General features: G+C 42.2%; 2 protein-coding genes across 6 annotated transcripts in view; both read left to right on the top strand.

Moving 5' to 3' along the window:
- Positions 1 to 798, top strand: part of LOC110491689 (ras-related protein Rab-5C) — a 13383-nt gene extending 12585 nt beyond the window's left edge. For 3 of the 5 annotated variants that reach the window (XM_021565322.2, XM_021565323.2, XM_021565324.2), the window contains exon 6: positions 1 to 796. This exon is cut by the window's left edge and continues 262 nt beyond it. The gene's annotated coding sequence lies outside the window, so the exon portion shown is untranslated. The other 2 variants (XM_036946585.1, XM_036946586.1) reach the window with 1 other exon arrangement.
- Positions 799 to 19647: 18849 nt separating this feature from the next.
- Positions 19648 to 23350, top strand: part of LOC110491690 (zinc finger protein 385C) — a 138693-nt gene continuing 134990 nt past the window's right edge. Inside the window, exon 1 of the mRNA XM_021565326.2 lies at positions 19648 to 19780. Coding sequence (XP_021421001.2) covers positions 19732 to 19780 — 49 coding nt within the window. The 5' untranslated portion in view covers positions 19648 to 19731. The remainder of the gene's footprint in view (positions 19781 to 23350) is intronic.

The following is a 23350-nucleotide window of genomic DNA, read 5'->3' on the forward strand; positions in this document are numbered from 1 at the left end:
AGCTAGAGAACTTCAGTGCGACCCTATCACATACTCTCTATCTCTCTCTTTTACCCTCTATCTATCCCTCTGCTGTACCTCCCATCTTCCCAATCTCTCACTTTAATCTAATACTAACTGGATTATGTCTTAACATTTTCTGTCCTTTTAAAAAAACATTTTGTCGATGGATCATACCAACTGCTATTAGCCTTTTTGTCCAGGTGGCAGGTGCATGTCGCAAAGGTTAAGTAGTCTTTTCCTCTTAAAATCATTTTCTTCCTTCCATGTTGGTCTTCCACATCTGGAAAGAGGGAAAATATGCTCCAAGGGGACAATGTGTCTTACGCTCTTTCTCCGGATCTGTCCATTTTGTAAATGAATATTAGCATTTGTTTATTATTACCGCTGTTCTTTTGGCACGAGTGGGGGATGATTATATAGGACACACCTAATGTGGTTTCCGACACGTGTGACAAATTAAACCGTAACGCAGTGTGCATTTTATCACCTAGTACACCAGACAATTATTTTTAGCATCATGTTTTTGAATCTGTAAGATAAATGTAAGAATACATTGTAAGACCTGGGGGAGAAAAAAAAATTAAAAACATGGCAAGATTTTCTTGGCCAAAATGTACATTTGTTAATGGGAATAAACGTTTTAAAATAGTATAACAATCATTTGTTCACCACCAATCAAACACAAATGTTCTGTTGGGGGGGCAGCATGTGGTAAGCCAGCCTCCGACATGAGATTTAAATCATGTATATTGTTATCAAATAAACTTATCTTGTAGTTTGAGGTAAAAAAATACACTATTTGTAAATTGACCCCTCTTCTACATCACATGAAGACTGGACTATTACAGTATGTCTTGCGCAAACCCCTACTTTCCTTCCTTGAAGCCTTTTTCTACTGGGTTAACACCTAGTGCTGAATCCTGACGACTTCAACTTTTGCACAGACCTGCCATCAATGAAACCTTTTGTACAAACAAAATTATTGCAAAAAAGTAAGAATGCATCCTTTCAAACATTCCTCTGTTCTATCTACAATGAACAAAAATATAAAGTGGCTGGATATTGGCGGGAACTGGAAAACGCTGTTTACACGTCGATCCAGAGCATCCCAAACATGCTCAATGGGTGGTGTAACGGATGTGAAACGGCTAGCTAGTTAGCGGTGGTGCGCGCTAAATAGCGTTTCAATCGGTGATGTCACTTGCTCTGAGACCTTGAAGTAGTGGTTCCCCTTGCTCTGCAAGGGCCGCGGCTTTTGTGGAGCGATGGGTAACGATTCTTCGTGGGTGACTGTTGTTGATGTGTGCAGAGGGTCCCTGGTTCGCGCCTGGGTATGGGCGAGCGGACGGTCTAAAGTTATACTGTTACAGTGGCATGTCTGAGTATGCAGGCCATGGAAGAACTGAGTACATTTACAGCTTCCAGGAATTATGTACAGAACCTTGCGACATGGAGCTGTACATTATCATGCTAAAAGATGAGGTGATGGTGGCGGATGAATCGCACAACTTTGGGCTTTAAAAAAAAACAGGCCTCACAATGGTCCTCAGGATCTCGTCACTGAATCTCTGAGCATTAAAATTGCCATTGATAAAATGCAGTTTTGTCTGTAGCTTATGCCTGCCCATACCATATCCCCACCGCCACCATTGGGCACTCTGTTCACATCGCTGACATTACGCAACGTCATCTGCCGAGTACAGTTGAAACCAGGATTCATCCGTGAAGAGCACACTTCTCCAGCGTGCCATTGGCCATCGAAGGTGAGCATTTCCCCACTGAAGTAGGTTACGACCCCGAACTGCAGTCAGGTCAAGATCCTGATGAGGACATGCAGATGAACTTCCCTGAGATGGTTTCTGACGGTTTGTGAAGAAATTATTGCTGAGTTACAGTTCATATGACTGTAACTCAATAACTTTGACATTGTTGCATGTTGTGTTTTTATATTTTTGTTCAGTATATTTATAGTGGATATTTTTTACTTTAAGAACCTAATTTTACCGAACAAAATTATAAATGCAACAATTTTAAAGATTTTGCTAAGTTATAGTTCATATAAGGAAATCAGTCAATTGAAATAAATTCATTAGGCCATAATCTATAGATTTCACATAACGGCAGGGGCCCAGTCATGGGTGGGTCTGGGAGGGCATAGGCCCACCCACCACCCAATCAAAATGAGCTTTTTTTCACAAAAGGGCTTCATTACAGAAATGCACCTCACCACCCCTCCCCTCTGTTGATACCGCAGGTGAAGAAGCCGGATGTGGAGGTAATGGGCTGGTGTGGTTACACGCGGGTTGGACATACTGCCAAATTCTCTAAAACGACGTTGGTAGAGAAATGAACAACAGTTCTGGTGGACATTCCTGAAGTCATCATGACAATTGCACGCTCCCTCAACTTGAGACATCTGTGGCATTGGGTTCTGTGACAAAACTGCACATTTTCTTTGTCCCCAGTGTCATGTATTGTGTGATGTACTGATATCTGATATGACATCACCGGGTTGGACATACTGCCAAATTCTCTAAAACGACGTTGGTAGAGAAATGAACAACAGTTCTGGTGGACATTCCTGAAGTCATGTACGGCTCCATGTCGCAAGGTTCTGTAAAGGCATGCGGGGCTTGTTACACAGACAGTGATGGAGTAAAGACATGTTGAAGTTTACCTCTTATTTTTTTCACCTTTATTTAACCAGGTAGGCAAGTTGAGAACAAGTTCTCATTTACAATTGCGACCCGGCCAAGATAAAGCAAAGCATTTCGACACATACAACAACACAGAGTTACACATGGAATAAAACAAACATACAGTCAATAATACAGTAGAAAAATAAGTCTGGTTGGTGAAATTCCGTATAATATCCTAACTTAGCTGAAAGTTTAAGTGTGGGATTGAACAATGGCGACGAGGATGATGTTTAAAAACAATAGTTAAATCTGAATTGATTCTGGGACCATGAGTAACATAGTAGATGACAGTACATTGAACATGTTGAAAGCCAAGGAAATCAGGTGCCGTTCATCACTGACAGATAAAAAGGGATTTTCACCAGTGGAAGCCGCTGAGGGGAGAACGGCTCATAATAGTGGCTGGAACAGAGCGAATGGAATGGCGGCAAATCATGCGTATGATGTATTTGATACCATTCCACCTATTTCACTCCAGCCATTACCATGAGCCCGTCCTCCCCAATTAAGGTGCCACCAACCGCCTGTGGTTTTCACACGCCAAATAAACATAGGCAAGCGCAGGAAACAGGCTGAATTCACTGTGATATGTGAACGGGGAGAGCCGTTTCTAGGGAAAGACACTGCCATTAAATTGGGTGTGCTAAAAGTGGGTGTTACCATATCAGCAGTGAGTGAGTGACAGGTATTTAAACAAAACAAAGGTAAAACAACAGTAGATCAACCTACATAATAAAATAGGACACCAGTAGCGCAGGCCCTTAGGCGTGTACCTTTCCACCTGAGAGAAGCTGTAGAGGAAAAAGATTGAGGAACAACAAAACATGGACTTAATCGAGAGAGTGGATGGTGAATCTGGTAGTGGTAGTGCCAAAACTGTTTCTGGAAATGAGACACGTGAACACAGCAATCATACGTGGCAGGTGCATAATTCCTACAGTAGACTAACTTTTGCAAGGAATAAATGGGTCTGTCATGTTCAGAAACTAGATCTTAAATGGAGCTAACATCAACTAGAGTCAAGAGGCATAATGAAGTTTGCAGTGCATAATGGGATATACAGATATAAAAGACTCATATTTTGAGTTTCATCGGCGAGTGAGTAGTATCAACAGGAAATCACAACAGCACTGGCAGGCATCAAGGGGGTGGAGAACATATCAGATGACATCATTGTCCATGACCAGTGGCTACCTGCTGCTCTCAACAGGCTGGAGAACTGTGGGCTGACTCTCAACTCAGTTTTTGGACAGACTGGTGTTTATGGGCATGTTACTCTCACAGAAGGGCATTGGGCCCACAGCTGAAAGGGAGCCTGAGACTGCATCAGAGGTTCGTTGCTTTCTAGGGTTAGTGGGCTACAGCAGTAGGTTCATTCCCAGGTTCTCTACACTCTCGGAACCTCTGCGGAAGTTGACCAAGAAGGACACACCACTTTGGACCGGAATAGAATGCATTTCAGACAAAGCAAAACTAGCTGAAGCCGCGACATTCGTGTACTTGCAAATACAAAAGTAACATCAGACGCAGGACCAGAGGGCCTAGGAGCTGTGCACGTGTCTGTCAGAGTGTGAACACAGATATTCACAAACTGAGTGTGAGTCCCTTGATTTGGTTGGGGCTTGTGAAAGGTCTAGTGCCTGATCATAACGCGTTGGAGGCTATTTTACAATCCTCGCTCAAAGCCATGCGATAGCATCAACCAGGGAAAATCGACATCGCTGACCCTCTGTCTTGTCTAATTGGAGGGACTGCAGTGAAAGACACACACACACACACACATGGAGCAGAGGAGTATGTAAGATTTGTGGCTGTGAACGCAACTCGAAATGCAATGACCTCAAGGGAAGTGGAGGAAGCATCGGCTGCAGATGAAGAGCTAAGAGAGGTGAGAAATGCTATTCAGCGTGGGTGTTCTGAGACATGCCAGGCATATGCACCTATAGCAATTGAACTGTGTGTAATTGGACAATTATTCCTAAGGGGAACCTGCATTGTTTTGCCGCATGCACTTCATGTGAGGGCTCTAGCCTTAGCTCACGAGGGACATTTGGGCATTGTAGGCACAAAACATAATCTCAGGAGTAAAGTATGGTGGCCTGCCATGGACAAGGCTGCAGAGAGACATGTCAAGTCATGCCATGGTTGCCAGATTGTATGACGACCAGATGTGCCAGATCCACAGTGCTACCTGGCAGGACGTCGCCACGGACTTATTGGGTCCACTACCAACAGGACACTCAATACTAGTAGTTGTAGACTATTACAGCAGATATTATGAATATGATGTCATACAATCGAACAATGCAGAAAGGTGATTGATGGTCTGGTGAAGATTTTTAGTCGTCATGGTCTACCATTAAAGATTCGATCTGATTGCGACCCACGGTACATATCATCCCAGTTCCAGAACTTCTGACAGGAATATGGGGTATAGCATGTAAAAAAAAATTACACAAAATGGGCATAGGCAAATGGTGAAGTGGAGTGGCAAAATGCTTCCCTCATGAAACGGATTCGCATTGCACAAGCTGAGGGCCTGGACTGAAAGCGGAAGCTACGCGAGTACATCACAGTCTACAGGTCCATTGATCACCATGATGCTGAGCAGAAAGGGAAATCTAAGATCTCTGCAGAGACAGGCACTCTGACGTGGACATTGGAGACCAGGTTCTCCTAAAATGGGACAAAACGGACAAGTTCACAACCTTCAGCGAGATACCTCACACTGCGATCAATAAAGAGGGAAACAACGTGGTTATTCAATCTCCAACCGGAGCCAGGTATTCCAGGAATACAACATTCGTGAAGAGGTATACAATTGAGGAGCCAGATCCACAACCAAAGGACACCACACAACTGAAAGAGACTAGAACAGAGTCCTACTCTGAGACATTACATGGTCTCTGGTTTGGACTCTGTCTGTGAGGGATCACCAGAAAGACCACGGAGACCCATGCCAGTCAGGCCTCACAGACAAATTAAACTGCCACATAAGTTAACAGACTTTGTCATTAAATAATGATCCTGTACGGTAAAGAAAAATCTGAAGAAACTGAAAAATGACAAGTACAAAGGACTATTGCGAAGACTCAATGTTTGAGTTATGTTGTGAAAAAGATGCAGAATGTTTTGTTACATTTAAACATTTTTTTATACTGTTTTGCTTAGAAGTAAGCTTAAAAAGGAAAGTCCATTAGGAGAAGAGAAATTATAAGACATTAAACCTATTTTAGTTGTTTATTGGTAACACAAAGGTTGCTATACAGATAAAGAATGAGTATTGTTGTGTAAGTCAGGTTGACATTGAAGTTCATATCCAAGTAAAGGGGGATGTTGTGTATTGATACCCCATAATGACAATGCAAAAATATATTTTTACATGAAATATCACATTTACATAAGAATTCAGACCCTTTACTCAGTACTTTGTTGAAGCACTTTTGGCAGCGATTTCAGCCTTGAGGCTTCTTGGGTATGATGATGCAAGCTTGGCACACCTGTATTTGGGGAGTTTCTCCCATTCTTCTCTGCAGATCCTCTCAAGCTCTGTCAGGCACAGCTATTTTCAGGTCTCTCCAGAGATGTTTGATCGGGTTCAAGTCCGGGTTCTGGCTGGGCCACTCAAGGACATTCAGAGACTTGTCCCGAAGCCACATCTGTGTTGTTTTGGTTGTGTGCTTAGGGTTGTTGTCCTGTTGGAAGGTGAACCTTCGCCCCAGTCTGAATTCCTGAGTGCTCTGGAGAAGGTTTTCATCAAGGGTCTCTCTGTACTTTGCTCCGTTCATCTTTCCCTCAATCCTGACTAGTCTCCCAGTCCCTGCCGCTAAAAAATATCCCCACAGCATGATGCTGCCACCACAATGCTTCACCTTAGGGATGGTGCCAGGTTTCCACCAGACGCTTGGCATTCAGGCCAAAGAGTTCAATCTTGGTTTCATCAGACCAGAGAATCTTGTTTCTCATGGTCTGAGACTCCCTTGGGTGCCTTTTGGCAAACTCCAAGCGGGCTATTATGTGCCTTTTTCTGAGAATTGGCTTCTGTCTGGCCTGATTGTGTGTGCATATGTCTGATTGTGTGTGCATAGATGGAGAACCTTCCAGAAGGACAACCATCTCCACAGAGGAACTCTGTCAGAGTGGCCATCGGGTTCTTGGTCACCTCCCTGACCAAGGCCCTTCTCCCCCGATTGCTCAGTTTAGCAGGGCAGCCAGCTTTATGAAAAGTCTAGGTGGTTCCAAACTTCTTCCATTTAAGAGTGATTGAGGCCACTGTGTTCTTGGGGACATTCAATGCTGCAGAAATGTTTTTGTACCCTTCCCCAGATCTGTGCCTCGACACAATCCTGTCTTGGAGCTCTATGGACAATTCCTTCGACCTCATGGTTTGGTTTTTGCTCTGACATGCACTGTCAACTGTGGGACCTTACATAAACAGGTGTGTGCCTTTCCAAATCATGTCCAATCAATTGAATTTAAAACAAGTGGACTCCAAGTTGTAGAAACATCTCAAGGATGATCAATGGAAACAGGATGCTCCTGAGCTCAATTTCGAGTCTCGTTGCAAAGGGTCAGAATGCTTATTTAAATAAGGTTTGTTTTTTAGTTTTAATACATTTAGCCTAGGCTACTACACAAGTGAAGAGCAATAAAAGGTAAATGTTTGCCATTTTTAATATTGATAACTGATGATCAATGAGACCCACCCCGATGGCTGCTAGACTAATTTGCCAATCTAAAAAATGTTTAGCTGATTGAGTTACTGCTGATGCAGAACCAAATTTCTAAATTGCACCTTATGTATTCTATTATTCTAACTCTCAACAGTAATTTAGGACCCGAACGTGTCCACCCCCAAAAAAATGTGAAATATATTTTTGAATTGGTCCACAATTGGTCCGCCAGCTGCCCATTCCTGCTTTAAAGTATTTTAAACGTTTGGATTACTTTGGCAATTTCGGTAAGCAGCAACAATATGATAAATGCCTTCAATGGCATTAGCCTACTTCATTCGAATATTTACGTAATTTTGTGATATTCATTCCCGCATGAATTATTGATTGAACCATCCAGTTGTGGTTAAGAAAACGTTCATGCATAGTGGTGGGCTTTGGGATGTGATGGGCGAAGCTACATGCGTCACAATGTTTACAACTGCCATGACAACCCTCCCACTCTGTCAGAATTCGTCATTCTCTTTGCTCTTGTTTTCCTTAATAGGATGTCGGTGGGCGGAGCCGGGAGGGTCGTCAGCGAAATGGGACACACCTGGGCTCGGGTGTGTCCCGGGATAAATACACCTCTTCACCATTCTTTGGGGGAGACTCCATGCAGACACTGATAGATTTTGGTTGTGGAATTTTTGTGGCCGTTTTGGTTGTTTACTTTGGTACTTTTCAACACCCCTCATTATCACATTTATGCACGCAAACACTCACTAACACTACTGATTACCGACTACACACACACCATTGTTAATTGTACTTGGTTTACTTTAGTTAATAAATATATTTTGTTATTCCTTATCTCCACGTTGTCTCCCTTTTTGTTACAAACTTCGAGCCAGTTCGTGACACATATCAACCATCGTAATGAAGCATCAAATCTCATGGGCGCACATTGCCTTCGCCAGACATAGCTACGACTAGTCTTACTTTTGGTTGGTGCAACAACAGATGTAAATTCTGATCATAGTCATATGTAGTAGCTACGCCCGACCTAACATTTAAATCCCAACCCCCCCCCCCCCCCCCCCCCCCCAACTGGTGCAACCAGCCCCTGATTGGTGAACCACTGATCCATTCACAGCTCTTTGTCTGTTGGCAAAGTTAGGGACAACCACACCCACACACACATACAAACAATGCTTTTAACATAGGCCTACCATGTTTTCAACTTACATATTCTGACCAATCACATCAGATCTTTTCACATCTGATATTTTCAGAGCTGATCTGATTGGTCAAAATACCAATTTGTGGGAAGAAAATATCAGAATTGGGCTGCCTGTGTAAGCACAGCCTTTGACATACATGATAACATTGTGCATTTCCAACTCCATGGTTTCCATCCTCTCCATCTACGTTGTTATGCACAGGTCAGTGTCAGAGGTTCTGGTTTGCTTCCACTCCTGCTTCAGCCTGTAGTCCCTCTGCCCGCTCTGCTCTCTCAGGGTGAGGCTCCTGTTCAGGCTGGTGGCCATCTCCTGCATGCCTTGGGCCAGGTCTCTCTGCAGGGGACCCAGGCCCTCCTCCAGCATGAGCATGATCTCTTCCTTGGCCACAGTCCACTTGGAAGGGATCTTTTGCTGCTCTTGCGGGACAAGTGCAGGCATTGCGGGCCCAGCGGTTCTCGCCTCCCTGGGGCTCCAGTTGCCCATGTGGGTATTCACAGAGGCAGCGAGTTCGGGAGAGACCTGGAGCTTAAAAAAACCAAATACTATATGATCATATATCCGGCAAAGTCACTGAATTTATCAATAATTGCTCTGAAATTGCTGCACGTAGTCTAGATATTAGAATGACTCTGCTCTTGTATCTTGCGTTCTATGATAATGTTATTACTCCGCGTGTTGACGTCATAAAATAATTGGCACCCAAGATGATGCATGTATCTCAAATTATAGCCTTCTTGAACATTAGGCCTAATTGTTATCATGTCCATAAATGTAACCTATTTGACCAGTAGATGGCACCAGTAGGCCTAGATATTCTTTAGAATACTGTCAATATCCTATTACATTTGGCTTTTGTTTTGCCATTTTTTCCCTTGAGTAAAATGGCACAATTGAACTCATACACTAAACGAGACTCACTCAATGAATGAGAAATAAAAATATATAAAAAGACAAACATTTGATTATGTCACCAAACTATAAATGGTCAAGATTCTCAACCCATAATCTGGGATGGCAGTGTTGCAGACAGGTTTTAAAAACAAAAGTATTGCACTATATAGGGAATAGGGTGTCATATGGGACACAACCAGTGTCTTGCAGGTGACCTGCCGATTCACAGTAAGGAAGCAATTCCGTTTTGTTCCCCTGGTTATTCTACTGAGCTTTTTTTTTTTAGGTAAAGTGTCGCAAGGATAATGCAGTACGCCCTAATGCAGTGGGTTTCGATGAACACTGGCCTTTTAATAGAACCACCTGGTTCAGATTGGAGGTCGATTAACTTAAGAAATGCATGGTTTTTCACACAGATTTTCATACACACATAGTTGGTACTGTAAGGGGACTGTAAATGGGATTGCCATTGTGGACTAATGACAGTGTGTACCCAGTAACCAAATCAAACATCCCATTTATAGAAGACTACTCTTCTACTGTTGTTTTGTTCTCAACATGAATAACACATTTACTAGAAATGTATGATATGTTTATAACTATTTCTTAGTCAAGGCTTGTAAGTGTTTATACTTGTGATTGATATGTGTGTATGGTTAATCTGTTATTTATGGGGAAATGTGCCATCAGTTGTCACAGTGTGTATCATTTGTGCATTGTTTCACATAAGCGTAGAGCTATGGTTTAGCACCACTATTAAGCAGAGACGGGCGTGCGTCCCAAATGGGACCTTATTCCCTATATAGTTCACTACTTTCAGCCAGGACCCCATAGGGAGGCTGGTCAAAAGTTGTGCACCGTGTAAGGAATAGGGTGCCATTTGGGACGCAGACAGGGTCAGCAGCACAGACAGGTAGACAACCACTTTGGGAGAAAAGCATAGGGATTATTATAAGGTGTGTGTTTAACAACAAGGTACAACAAATACTCTCAAGATTTTAAATGAGAAAGGGTGGCACATGTCTTGTAAATTGTCTGACCATTTTTCTGATTGGGGTGCAACAGACACACACACAGACACACACACAGACACACACAGCAGCACTGTCAAAGGCCGTGCCCCTAGTAAATGATTTCTCATTTGGTGTGCTGTCAATCGAGACACATTAGAAAAGGAACCCATTTCAGAAAAGGAACCCATTTCATACTGCAGCTGTGAATTACAGTGGTAGGGGAGGCCTGATGAGCAATGAGTCTGACTGTCCTTGGAAAATAGATAGAAGATTGTGCCCTGAAAATAAATGTAGGCCACCTACAATATAGGCTGTACTTTTAGCTTCAATTATACCCCCCCCCCCCCCCCCCCCCCCCCACAACAACAGGGCTTTATTGCAGATTTAGAGAACTAGAATGTTATTTTCGTTGGTGTACTCCATCACCCTCTAAACCAAGTGCGGGAAAAGATTTGATCTATCCATATTTTTTTTTACAGGGAAATGGGTTTGAGGAAAATAATGATGACTGATTTTAAAGCTTTCAACATATCACAAATGTGATCCAATTAATGCTATTTCCATTTATGCACTCAATCTTTACTGTATACTGGCATACTCTCATCATACTCTCCTGTTCACCAATGTACCTCTTATCTCCATATCCCCACACAGAATAACTTGCAAAAACTACTTCAAGGCATGCATAGTGGAAGGTGTTCCCATTGAGGACATTTGCTGCTGGCTCATATTGACAGCAGAATGTTGGTAAGAATACCATGCATGCACCTCCCCTATGGGCATCTGACAGTGCACAGTCCTTATCCACCAAGTTTGAAAACAGACAACAAACAGACAACCTAGTGCTTCAAAGCATTCAATTGTACACAGTGGACCTCATGTATCAGTCATGAGCACCACCAATTCGTATGTAAATTGTTCGTAGCCCCTATAACCAATTTATTTTGACAAGCATTTCTGCATTCACTAATTTTCGCAGTTTGAGCAGGTAAAGAAACTATTTCTGAGGTCAGGTGTAGGACAAATGTGTTAAATCTTGAATGGATTTGTGTATACATTTTTTGGCACCACTTTAAACTAAGTGCAACTTATAAAGGCTTTATATAGCATACATAAAGGCTTTATAAGCGCTACATAAATACTTCACAAATCATCTATAAGTGTATGTCATACTCTATAGACATAATCAGAGCAGAATGTAACATTTGGTAGTTCACACTACAGTGGGAATGGTTATGTCACCCTTTATACACCATTTATAGCGCATGACATATGCTTATAGATGATTTGTGAAGCATTGATGTAGTGCTTATTAAGCCGTTATGTATGCTATATAAATCCTTTATAAGTTACATAATATGTATGTATTTATGGCCCAGTGTTATTACATTTCAAACATGGCAAACATTCAACATTCAGTGTTGAATTTCCAGGTGAACTTTGAAGGCAGTGATGGATGGGATCAGCCTGCACAGTCCACACCGCAAAGGCTGTTACTGTGGCAACCAGGTAAATTGGGATGTAAGGGGGTGGGGGTGCAGCCAGCTTGTGATCAAGATAAGCCTTTGGCGAAATATGACGGAGAAGGAACATGGCCCCTTAATGAAAACACTCAAGATAATGACCATGCGCAAGGCAGACCGTCTCTTTGATGCACACAAACCATGTTGTTGATTGAACTAGAATCCAGCAGACTCTAAATTAGAGGCTTTACTCTCCCAGCAATACTCCCAGGGTTATATCTCATGGGTGAATTCAGTTGAGAAAAGTAAACAAGTCTGTTTCCCTGAGTATGAGTGTACTTTATACACACACACACACACACACACACACACACACACACACACACACACACACACACACACACACACACACACACACACACACACACACACACACTTATTTATATATACACTACCGTTCAAAAGTTTGGGGTCACTTAGAAATGTCCTTGTTTTTCAAAGAAAAGCAAATTTTTTGTCCATTAAAATAACATCAAATTGATCAGAAATACAGTTTAGACATTGTTAATGTTGTAAATGACTATTGTAGCTGGAAACTGATTATTTTTAATGGAATATCTACGTAGGCGTACTGAGGCCCATTATCAGCAACCATCATTCCTGTGTTCCAATGGCACGTTGTGTTAGCTAATCCAAGTTTATCATTTTAAAAGGCTATTTGATCATTAGAAAACCCTTTTGCAATTATGTTAGCACAGCTGAAAACTGTTGTTCTAATTAAGGAAGCATTAAAACATTTACAACATTAACAATGTCTACACTGTATTTCTGATCAATTTGATGTTATTTTAATAGACAAAAAATGTGCTTTTCTTTCAAAAACAAGGACATTTCTAAGTGACCCCAAACTTCTGAAAGGTAGTGTATATACACAGTACCAGTCTAAAGTTTGGACACACCTACTCATTCAAGGGATTTTCTTTATTTTACTATGTTCTACATTGTAGAATAATAGTGAAGACATCAAAACTATGATATAACACTACCTAAATTCTATCAGCATATTGACTGTAGCACTCGTGCTGGTTAAACACTTCTAACTTCCGCAATGCATACAAGGCCCTCCCCTGCCCCCCTTTCGGCAAATCTGACCACGATTCCATTTTGCTCCTCCCTTCCTATAGGCAGAAACTCAAACAGGATGTACCCGTGCTAAGGACTATTCAACGCTGGTCTGATCAATCGGAAACCACGCTTAAAGATTGTTTTGATCACGCGGACTGGGACATGTTCCGGGTAGCCTCAGAGAGAAATATTGTTGTATACGCTGATTCAGGGAGTGAGATTATAAGGAAGTGCATTGGAGATGTTGTACCCTACTGTAACTTGTGATGTATGGCAGGTCAGCCACCATACATCACGAGCAGATGGCTCCATCTGCTGGACGTGCCAGGTCTAGACGGGCACGGGGCTGAATGGAGATTGGTGAGTATAATCAAGGGCTGATTGCTCACCAGCTGTACAAGTCCCATAAAGGTGCCAGAAGGGCAGCACACAGCAGAGAGACTGGGGGATGAAAGGACTCCCATATAGTTGGGGACGGTACCAGAGATAACAGGAGGGAGTTCAGTTTTTGATCCCCACCGGATACAGCAAGACAATCAAATCAAATCAAGCAATCAAAGAAGCAAAATGTCTGTATAGAGACAAAGTGGGGTCTTATTTCAATGGCTCAGATACGAGAAGTATTTGGCAGGGTCTACAGACAATCACAGACTACTAAAGAAAAACCACCGACGTCTTGCTTCCAGACAAACTAAACACCTTTTTGCCCGCTTTGAGCCGAGGACTGTGGGCTCTCCTTCTCCGTGGGTGACATGAGTAAGACATTTAAACGTGTTAACCTTCGCAAGGCTGCCGGACCAGACGGCATCCCTAGCCAGTCCTCAGAGCATGCGCAGACCAGCTGTCTGGTGTGTTTACGGACATATTCAATCTCTCCCTATCCCAGTTTGCTGTCCCCACATGCTTCAAGATGGGCACCATTGTTCCTGTACCCAAGAAGGCAAAGGTAACTGAACTAAATGACTATCGCCCCGTAGCACTCACTTCTGTCATCATGAAGTGCCTTGAGAGGCTAGTCAAGGATAATATCACCTCCACCTTACCTGTCACCCTAGACCCACCCTAGACCCCTAGACCCAATTCACACTGCACTCTGCCCTATCCCATCTGGACAAGAGGAATACCTATGTAAGAATGATGTTCATTGACTATAGCTCAGCATTCAACACCATAGTACCCTCCAAGCTCATCATTAAGCTTGAGGCCCTGGGTCTCAACTCCGCCCTGTGCAATTGAGTCCTGGACTTCCTGATGGGCCGCCCCCAGGTGATGAAGGTAGGAAACAACATCTCCACTTCGCTGATCCTCAACACTGGGGCCCCACATGTCACGACTTCCGCCGAAGTTGGCTCCCCTGCCTGTTCGGGCGGTGCTCGGCGGTCGTCGTCACCGACCTACTAGCCGCTACCGATCCCTTTTTCGTTGTCTGTTTGTTTTGTCTTATTAGTTGCACCTGTGTCCATTTGTATGTGCTTGATGGGCTTCCTTATTTAAAGTAAATTTACCCGCCCTTGTTTTGTGAGGGATTAATTTTGTGTTACGTGTGTGCGTTAGTTAGGTGTGTTCGTGTTCTGGACCTGGTACCCTGTGTTTTGGGTGGTCCATATATTTCCGCTCCCTGTGTTGTGGGCTTGTTTGTTTGTGCCGGATTAAAGTGCACTTTTTCCCTGTGGAACTCTCTGCGCCTGATTCCTTCTTCACACACCTAGTCAAGCGTGACACCACAAGGATGCGTGCTCAGCCCTCTCCTGTACTCCCTGTTCACCCATGACTGCGTGGCCATGCCCGCCTCCAACTCAATCGTCAAATTTGCAGACGACACAACAGTAGTTGGCTTGATTACCAACAATGACGAGATAGCCTACAGGGAGGAGGTGAGGGCACTCGGAGTGTTGTGTCAGGATAACAACCTCTCACTCAACATCAACAAAACAAATGCGATGATTGTGGACTTCAGGAAACAGCAGAGGGAGCACCCCCATCAAATCAAATGTATTTATATAGCCCTTCTTACATCAGCTGATATATCAAAGTGCTGTACAGAAACCCCGCCTAAAACCCCAAACAGCAAGCAATGCAGGTGTAGAAGCACGGTCGCTAGGATAAACTCCCTAGAAAGGCCAAAACCTAGGAAGAAACCTAGAGACGAACCAGGCTATGTCCTCTTCTGGCTGTTCCGGGTGGAGATTATAACAGAACATGGCCAAGATGTTCAAATGTTTATAAATGACCAGCATGGTCAAATAATAATAATCACAGTAGTTGTCGAGGGTGCAACAAGTCAGCACCTCAGGAGGAAATGTCAGTTGGCTTTTCATAGCCGATCATTGAGAGTGTCTCTACCGCTCCTGCTGAAAACAGAGTTGAAAACAGCAGGTCTGGGAAAGGTTCCATAGCCGCAGGCAGAACAGTTGAAATTGGAGCAGCAGCACGACCAGGTGGACTGGGGACAGCAAGGAGTCATCATGCCAGGTAGTCCTGAGGCATGGTCCTAGGAGAGAAAGAAAGAAAGAGAGAATTAGAGATAGCACACTTCAATTCACACCGGATAAGACAGGAGAAAAACTCCAGATATAACAGACTGACCCTAGCCCCCGACACATAAACTACTGCAGCATAAATACTGGAGGCTGAGACAGGAGGGGTCAGGAGACACTGTGGCCCCATCCGATGATACCCCGGGACAGGGCCAAACAGGCATCCACATCGATGAGACAGCAGTGGAGAAGGTGGACAGTTTTAAGTTCCTCTGCGTACACATCATGGACAAACTAAAATGATCCATCCAGATAGTCAGTGTGGAGGAGAAGGTGCAACAGCGCCTCTTCAACCTCCGGAGGCTGAAGAAATTTGGCTTGTCACCTAAAACCTTCACAAGTTTTACAGATGCTCAATTGAGAGCATCCTGTTGGGCTGTTTCACCGCCTGGTTTGGCAACTGCACCGCCCACAACCGCAAGGCTCTCCAGTGGGTGGTGCGGTCTGCACAACGCATCACCGGGGGCAAACTGCCTGCCCTCCAGCACACCTACAGCACCCGATGTCACAGGAAGGCCAAAAAGATCATCAAGGACAACATCCACCCGAGCCACTTCCTGTTCACCCCTTTACCATTCAGAAAGCGAGGTCAGTACAGGTGCATCAAAACTGGGCCCAAGAGACTGAAAACAGCTTCTATCTCAAGGCCATCAGACTGTTAAACAGCCATCACTAACACAGAGAGGCTGCTGTCTACATACAGACTTTAAATCATTGGCCACTTTAATGAATGGATCACTAGTCACTTTAACAATGCCACTTCAATAATGTTTACATATCTTGCATTACTAATCTCATATGTATATACTGTATTTTATACCATCTATTGCATCTTGCCTATGCCGCTCTGTCATTGCTCATCCATATGAGAGTAGGATTACTATTGCAACAACACATATGTATATATTCTTATTTAGATTTGTGTGTATTAGGTAGTTGTTGTTGAATTGTTAGATTACATGAAAGATATTGCTGCACTGTCAGAACTAGAAGCACAAGCATTACGCTACTCACAATAACACCTGCTTTATTTGATTTGATTTGGCACAGAGTTGATCAGGCTGTTGATTGTGGCCTGTCCCACTCCTCTTCAATGTCTGTGTGAAGTTGCTGGATATTGTCTGGAACTGGAACAGCTGTCGTACACGTCGATCCAGAGCATCCCAAACATGCTCAATGGGTGACATGTCTGGTATGTATGCATGCCATGGAAGAACCGGGACATTTTCAGCATCCAGGAGTTGTGTATAGATCCTTGCGACATGGGGCCGTGCATTATCATGCTGAAACATGAGATGATGGCGGCGAATGAATGGTACGACAATGGGCCTCAGGATCTCGTCATGGTATCTTTGTGCATTCAAATTTCCATTGACAAAATGCAAGTGTGTTCATTGTCCGTAGCTTATGCCTGCCCTTACCATAACCCCACTGTCACTCTGTTCACAACGTTGATATCAGCAAACCTCTCACATACACAACCACGTATGCATGGTCTACGGTTGTGATGCCAGTGGGACGTACTGCCAAATTCCCTAAAATGATGTTGGAAGAGGCTTATAGTAGAGAAATTAACATTCCATTCTCTGGAAACAGCTCTGGTGGACATTCCTTCAGTCAGCATGACAATTGCACTTTCCCTCAAAACTTGATATATCTGCGGCACTGTGTTGTGTGACAAAACTGCACATTTTAGAGTGGCCTTTTAATGTCCCCAGAACAAGGTGATCCCGTGTAATGATCATGCTGTTTAATCAGCTTCTTGATATGCCACACCTGTCAGGTGGATGGATTATCTTGGAAAATGAGAAATGCTCACTAACAGGGATGCAAACAAATTTGGACACAACATTTGAGAGAAATAAGCTTTTTGTGCATGAAACATGGGACCAACACTTTACATGTTGAGTTATATCTTCGTTCAGTGTTTGTGTATGTATAATATATATCGTATATATAGCGTGATTGAAATTTAAAGGCAATGTTCTACATATGAACTGGAGACAGCGTCCAAAATTGCTGACTGTTTTTTTCAACGTAATCTACTCACGTTTGCAAACGTCCTTTCGTGGTGGTTGCCTTCTGCTTTACAGAGCCGATAATGGCTGTGCATTGGAAGCAGCGTGAGCAGTGACGATCTCATCACGTCTTCCAGAAACATGACAGACATTGGATGAATACAAAATGTTATTATCTTTGGCTGTGGGTAATGGAACAAAATCGGGCTTGACGACATTTACTTAAATATTTCAATAGATATTTTTAGCTCAAAGGTGATAGTGAAAGTGTTATTTTAGGATTTTTTTGTTGGGCTTCAGCAATACAGATTGAATAGAGTTGTTATTTTGTGTGGTAGCTTCTGATGAGCAATGTTGTCTGTCTGTCTGTCTGTCTGTCTGTCTGTCAGTCCGTCCGTCCGTCCGTCCGTCTGTCAGTCAGTCTGTCAGATATGCATCTGTTTGTCAAAGATATCATAAAATAAATTAGTCCGTCCGTCTGTCTGTCTGTCAGATATGCATCTGTTTGTGAAAGATATCATTAAAAAAATCAGTCCGGCACGTGCCCCCTCAGATGTCTCCTATTAAAAAAAATATATATATATTTACACATTGTATATAAAAAAAAAGATATGTTCATTTTTGTTGTTGTTTCTCTGAAATATTACTAACTAGCTAGCAATTTTCTGAAATTGGCTTTAGCTAGGTTCCCAATCTCCCAACCCCACACACACCTAGCTACCAAGAAGCCATTTCAGTTTATCAATAAAGTTAGAGTAGCTTGCTTGTGTATGTTAGCTGGCATGCCTGCTGGCAAGGTTGGTACACTTTAGAAAAGCAAGCAATTACTAAATGTACTGAATAAGACTCACATTTAAAAAAATAAACCACCAGTCAGGAGGAAACAGACAACTCAAGATGTATGCTTATAAATGCAGAAAAATAAACATATTTTTGACATAGATGTAAGCATAATGATTATGGCTCTAGATTGCAGGAAAAAGTTGTTCCAGGTGTTTCAAAAATGCCTAGCCCCCCTCCAGACCACCCCCAGCCATCATCTTGTACTCTTTGCCCCCTCATATTTTTGGGGTGCATGACACCTCTGTGTGTGTGTGTGTGTGTGTGTGTGTGTGTGTGTGTGTGTGTGTGTGTGTGTGTTTGTGAGCTCTACACTCAGCTTTTATTTTTAGGGAGCCTTGTCGTTGGTCAAGCCGGGTGCCAAAGGACTTCCAGGGGAAGGACATAGCTAAGACTCCAAGTATGTTTCCACAGCACATCAATCACTGTCCGGCTGACAGCTGTCTCACACACACATGCCACAGCACACTGGGCAGAGCTCACACAAGCATATATCTGTGGCAAAGTCACCCACAGGCATCCGCTTTTGAACGTGGCCCAACAATTTGAATGAGGCCTACAAGGCAGAGGAGTGTTGGAGTGATACAACATGGTCAACATTTTCCCTTGACCCGCCAGCACATATATCTTCACAAAGTGACTGTTATTGGTGAGGGGTCAATAGTTGAAGTAAATATTGACAGACAGTGTTAGCTATGCCTGTAATTATTTAACTCATTTTTCCTTCAATTGGCCGCCTTACTTTTGTGTGGGATGAAAATGACCACAGATAAACAGAGTTTTTCCTTTGACCGAACTGAGATGGAGACTCAGATGTTTATTTAATGTCATAATGTGTTTTGAAGTTGAGTATTGAAATCGAAACATTGGTATTTCTTGATCTTGTAGATCTTGAAATAATGAGCCTCCAAATAGATATGGAGCACCTGTCCTGTATAAGCTGTCCACAAATACATGTTACTAATTTTAAGAGTAGGCTAACAGAGTTGTAATATACATTTTAAAATGATCAACAACATACACATGCCATGTGTGACCTACATGGGCTCTGAGAAAAATAAATTGTCCCCCCCCACCCCTTATAGTTGAATAGATGGAATTGTATCGTGCGTGCACCGGTTCAGCCTTGTTAAGTCTCGTCTATGAGACCAGGCTAACCCGTGCAGCAGCGCGCGCCCATTAGCGTGGCTTTCTTGGCGCTCTCGTGAGACACAGCGGCGCACTTCAAACCGCAACCGGTAGAGCAATGTTCGGTACAAACGAACACGGAGCTATTTTGCAACAGTCCAGAGCAGGTAGGCGAACAATATATTTCATACTTTTGCTAACGTATTGCCTATTGTTTTAGTGCATGAAGATAAAGCGCATCCGTTAGTACATCGACGAGTAGACTAGCCTACCTGTGGTAGATTAGCCGCCTATATGAATCTAAGTCGACTTTTACATTCATGAGGGTTATGATATCGTGTAAAACTAGTTTACCCTTCTCTCAGGGAAAAAAAAGTTTGTTAAACTGAATAGTCAGAACGGATACAATATTGAGTCGTGGTTGGTGCGTTATTAATTCTGTCAACTTCAAGTAACGTTATGGTGCAACGTGGTAGCACCTTGGAAATGCCGTTGTTGACACAATCATTTACTTAATTTCTAAAAGATTATTAATGTTATTTCATTACATAAGGAAACGTTTTTATGAAGTGAAACACATTATTTTGGTGATAACACAAAGCCTGTGTCTATAATGCCTGTGTTTTAACATGGTAGTTACACAGGCAGGTTCAGTGGTGGACAAAGTACCTGTCATACTTGGGTAAAAGTAGATTGCTTAGTAGAACATGACTCAAGCGAAAGTCACCCAGTAAAATACTACTTGAGTAAAAGTCTAAAAGTATTTGGTTTTAAATATACTTACATTTAAAAAGTCAATGTAATTGCTAAAATATACTTAAGTATCAAAAGTAAATGTACAAGTTTAAATCATTTAAAATTCCTTATATTCAACAAACCAGACTGCACAATTTTCTTGTATTTTTAATTGACTTCACATCATTTACAAAGAAAAACATTTGTGCTTAGTGAGTCTGCCAGGTCAGAGGCAGTAGGGATGACCAGGGATGTTTTCTTGATGTGCATGAATTGGAAAATGTTCCTGTCCTGCTAAGCATTCAAAATGTAATGAGTACTTTTGGGTGTCAGGGGAAATTGATGGAGTAAAAAGTACATTATTGTCTTTAGGAATGTAATGAAGTAAAAGTAACATTTGCCCAAAATATAAATAGTAAAGTACAGATACCCCAACAAACTACTTAAGTAGTACTTGAAAGTATTTTCACACCACAGAGCAGGTTATAGGTTAGATGAGGAATGCTCCACTCTATTCTCAAGGCAAAGTTGAGTTTTGAGAACTGATATTTTCTAGTAACAACATTACATTTACATTTTAGCCATTTAGCAGATGCTCAAGAGCGACTTACAGTAGTGAGTGGATACATTTTTGTATTGGCTCCCCATGGGAATTGATCCCACAACCTTAGCGGTGCAAGCGCCATGCTCTAACAACTGAGCCACAAGTCACCATCAGTTGATTCTTGTAATGTACATTCTGAAAATGCTTCCCTGTACCTACAGTTGAAGTCGGAGGTTTACATACACCTTAGCCAAATACATTTAAACTCAGTTTTTCACAATTCCTGACATTTAATTATAGTAAAAATTCCCTGTCTTAAGTTAGTTAGGATCACCACTTAATTTTAAGAATGTGAAATGTCAGAATAATAGTAGAGAGAATTATTTCTTTCAGCTTTTATTTCTTTCATCACATTCCCAGTGGGAATGTTTACATACACTCAATTATTATTTGGTAGCATTGCCTTTAAATTGTTTAAGTTGGGTCAAACGTTTCGGGTATCCTTCCACAAGCTTCCCACAATAAGTTGGGAGAATTTTGGCCCATTCCTCCTGACAGAGCTGGTGTAATTGAGTCAGGTTTGTAGGCCTCCTTGCTCGCACACACTTTTTCAGTTCTGCCCACAAATTGACCCATTTGCGACCAAGCTTTAAGTTCCTGACTGATGTCTTGAGATGTTGCTTCAATATATTTTTTTTGTACCTGTTTCCTCCAGCATCTTCACAAGGTCCTATTGATTTGCACTTTTCTCCCCAAAGTATGTTCATCTCTAGGAGACAGAACGCGTCTCCTTCCTGAGCGGTATGTCGGCTGCGTGGTCCCATGGGGTTTATACTTGCGTACTATTGTTTGTACAGATGAACGTGGTACCTTCAGGCTTTTGGAAATTGCTCCCAAGGATGAACCAGACTTGTGGAGGTCTACAATTCTTTTTCTGAGGTATTGGCTGATTTCTTTTGATTTTCCCCTGATGTCAAGCAAAGAGGCACTGATTTTGAAGGTATGCCTTGGAATACATCCACAGGTACACCTCCAATTGACTCAAATTATGTAAATTAACCTATCAGAAGGTTCTAAAGCCATGACATCATTTTCTGGAATTTTCCAAGCTGTTTAAAGGCTCAGTCAACTTAGCGTATGTAATTTTCTGACCCACTGGAATTGTGATACAGTGAATTATAAGTAAAATAAACAATTGTTGGAAAAATGACTTGTTTCATGCACAAAGTAGATGTCCTAACCGACTTGCCAAAACTATAGTTTGTTAACAAGAAATTGGTGAATTGGTTGAAAAACAAGTTTTAAAACCTCTTGGTACTAGGGGGCAGTATTTTCATTTTTGGAAAAAAAAACATTCCCGTTTTAAACGGGATATTTTGTCAGGACAAAATGCTAGAATATGCATATAATTGACAGCTTTGGATAGAAAACACTCTAATGTTTCCAAAACTGTAAAGATATTGTCTGTGAGTATAACAGAACTGATGTTGCAGGCGAAAGCCTGAGAAAAATCCAATCTAGAAGTGCCCCAGGTTTTAAAAGCGCTGCTTTCCAATGAGTCCCTATTGAACTGTGAGTGTGCTATGAACCTGCTTACGCTTTCTACGTATTCCCCAAGGTATCTACAGCATTGTGACGTAGTTTTACGCATTTATGTTGAAGAATAGCCGAAGGCGGCCACATTGCGTAAGTGGTCACATGGTGGCTCTGAGAGAGATTCTCACGTAAAATACAGAGGTAGCCATTACTCCAATCGGTCCAAATGAAAAACGAATTGTCCCAATGGATATATTATCGAATAGATATTAGAAAAACACCTTGAGGATGGATTATAAACAACGTTTGCCATGTTTCTGTCGATATTATGGAGCTAATTTTGTTTGTTGTTTACAACTGTGTTCCTTCCGCAGGGTGCTGAAATTCAGACTTCTAATTTAAAAAAAGATTACAACCACCGACTTTTCCCTCATTTGGTTTGCTCAACTCAGCACGAATCTGCATGTGCCAATTGAATCTCAGTTTACATAGATTACATAGTTTACATAGTAACACACATTAGGTAAAATTCTGTGGTTGTATTCAATAACAGTTTTTATTAAAAGTTTGAATTTCCACACCCCGCGGAAGGACCACAGTTGTATAGGTGAAACATAGGTACAGGCTAACATTTTCAGAATTGACATTTTTACAAGAATCGAATGGTGACTTAATGTCCCGCAACCAGTTACCAAAACTCAACTATGTATCGATATAAGAGAATGGAGTTGAGTGTTTCTCCTCTAGTTATAGGTGTGTATACAGTAGGATTACACATTGTTTCATAACAGCTGTAATACCTGGTTTCCCCCTGCTCAATTTCAAGGATTTGCATATAAATCCATATGAGGTGCCAATAGACCACCTCACATAACCTTTTGAGCTGTTTTCACAGAGGCTGCTAGTGGAGAAGACACACATA

This window comes from Oncorhynchus mykiss, chromosome 16 (genome assembly GCF_013265735.2).
Source record: "Oncorhynchus mykiss isolate Arlee chromosome 16, USDA_OmykA_1.1, whole genome shotgun sequence".
Lineage (NCBI taxonomy): Eukaryota > Metazoa > Chordata > Actinopteri > Salmoniformes > Salmonidae > Oncorhynchus > Oncorhynchus mykiss.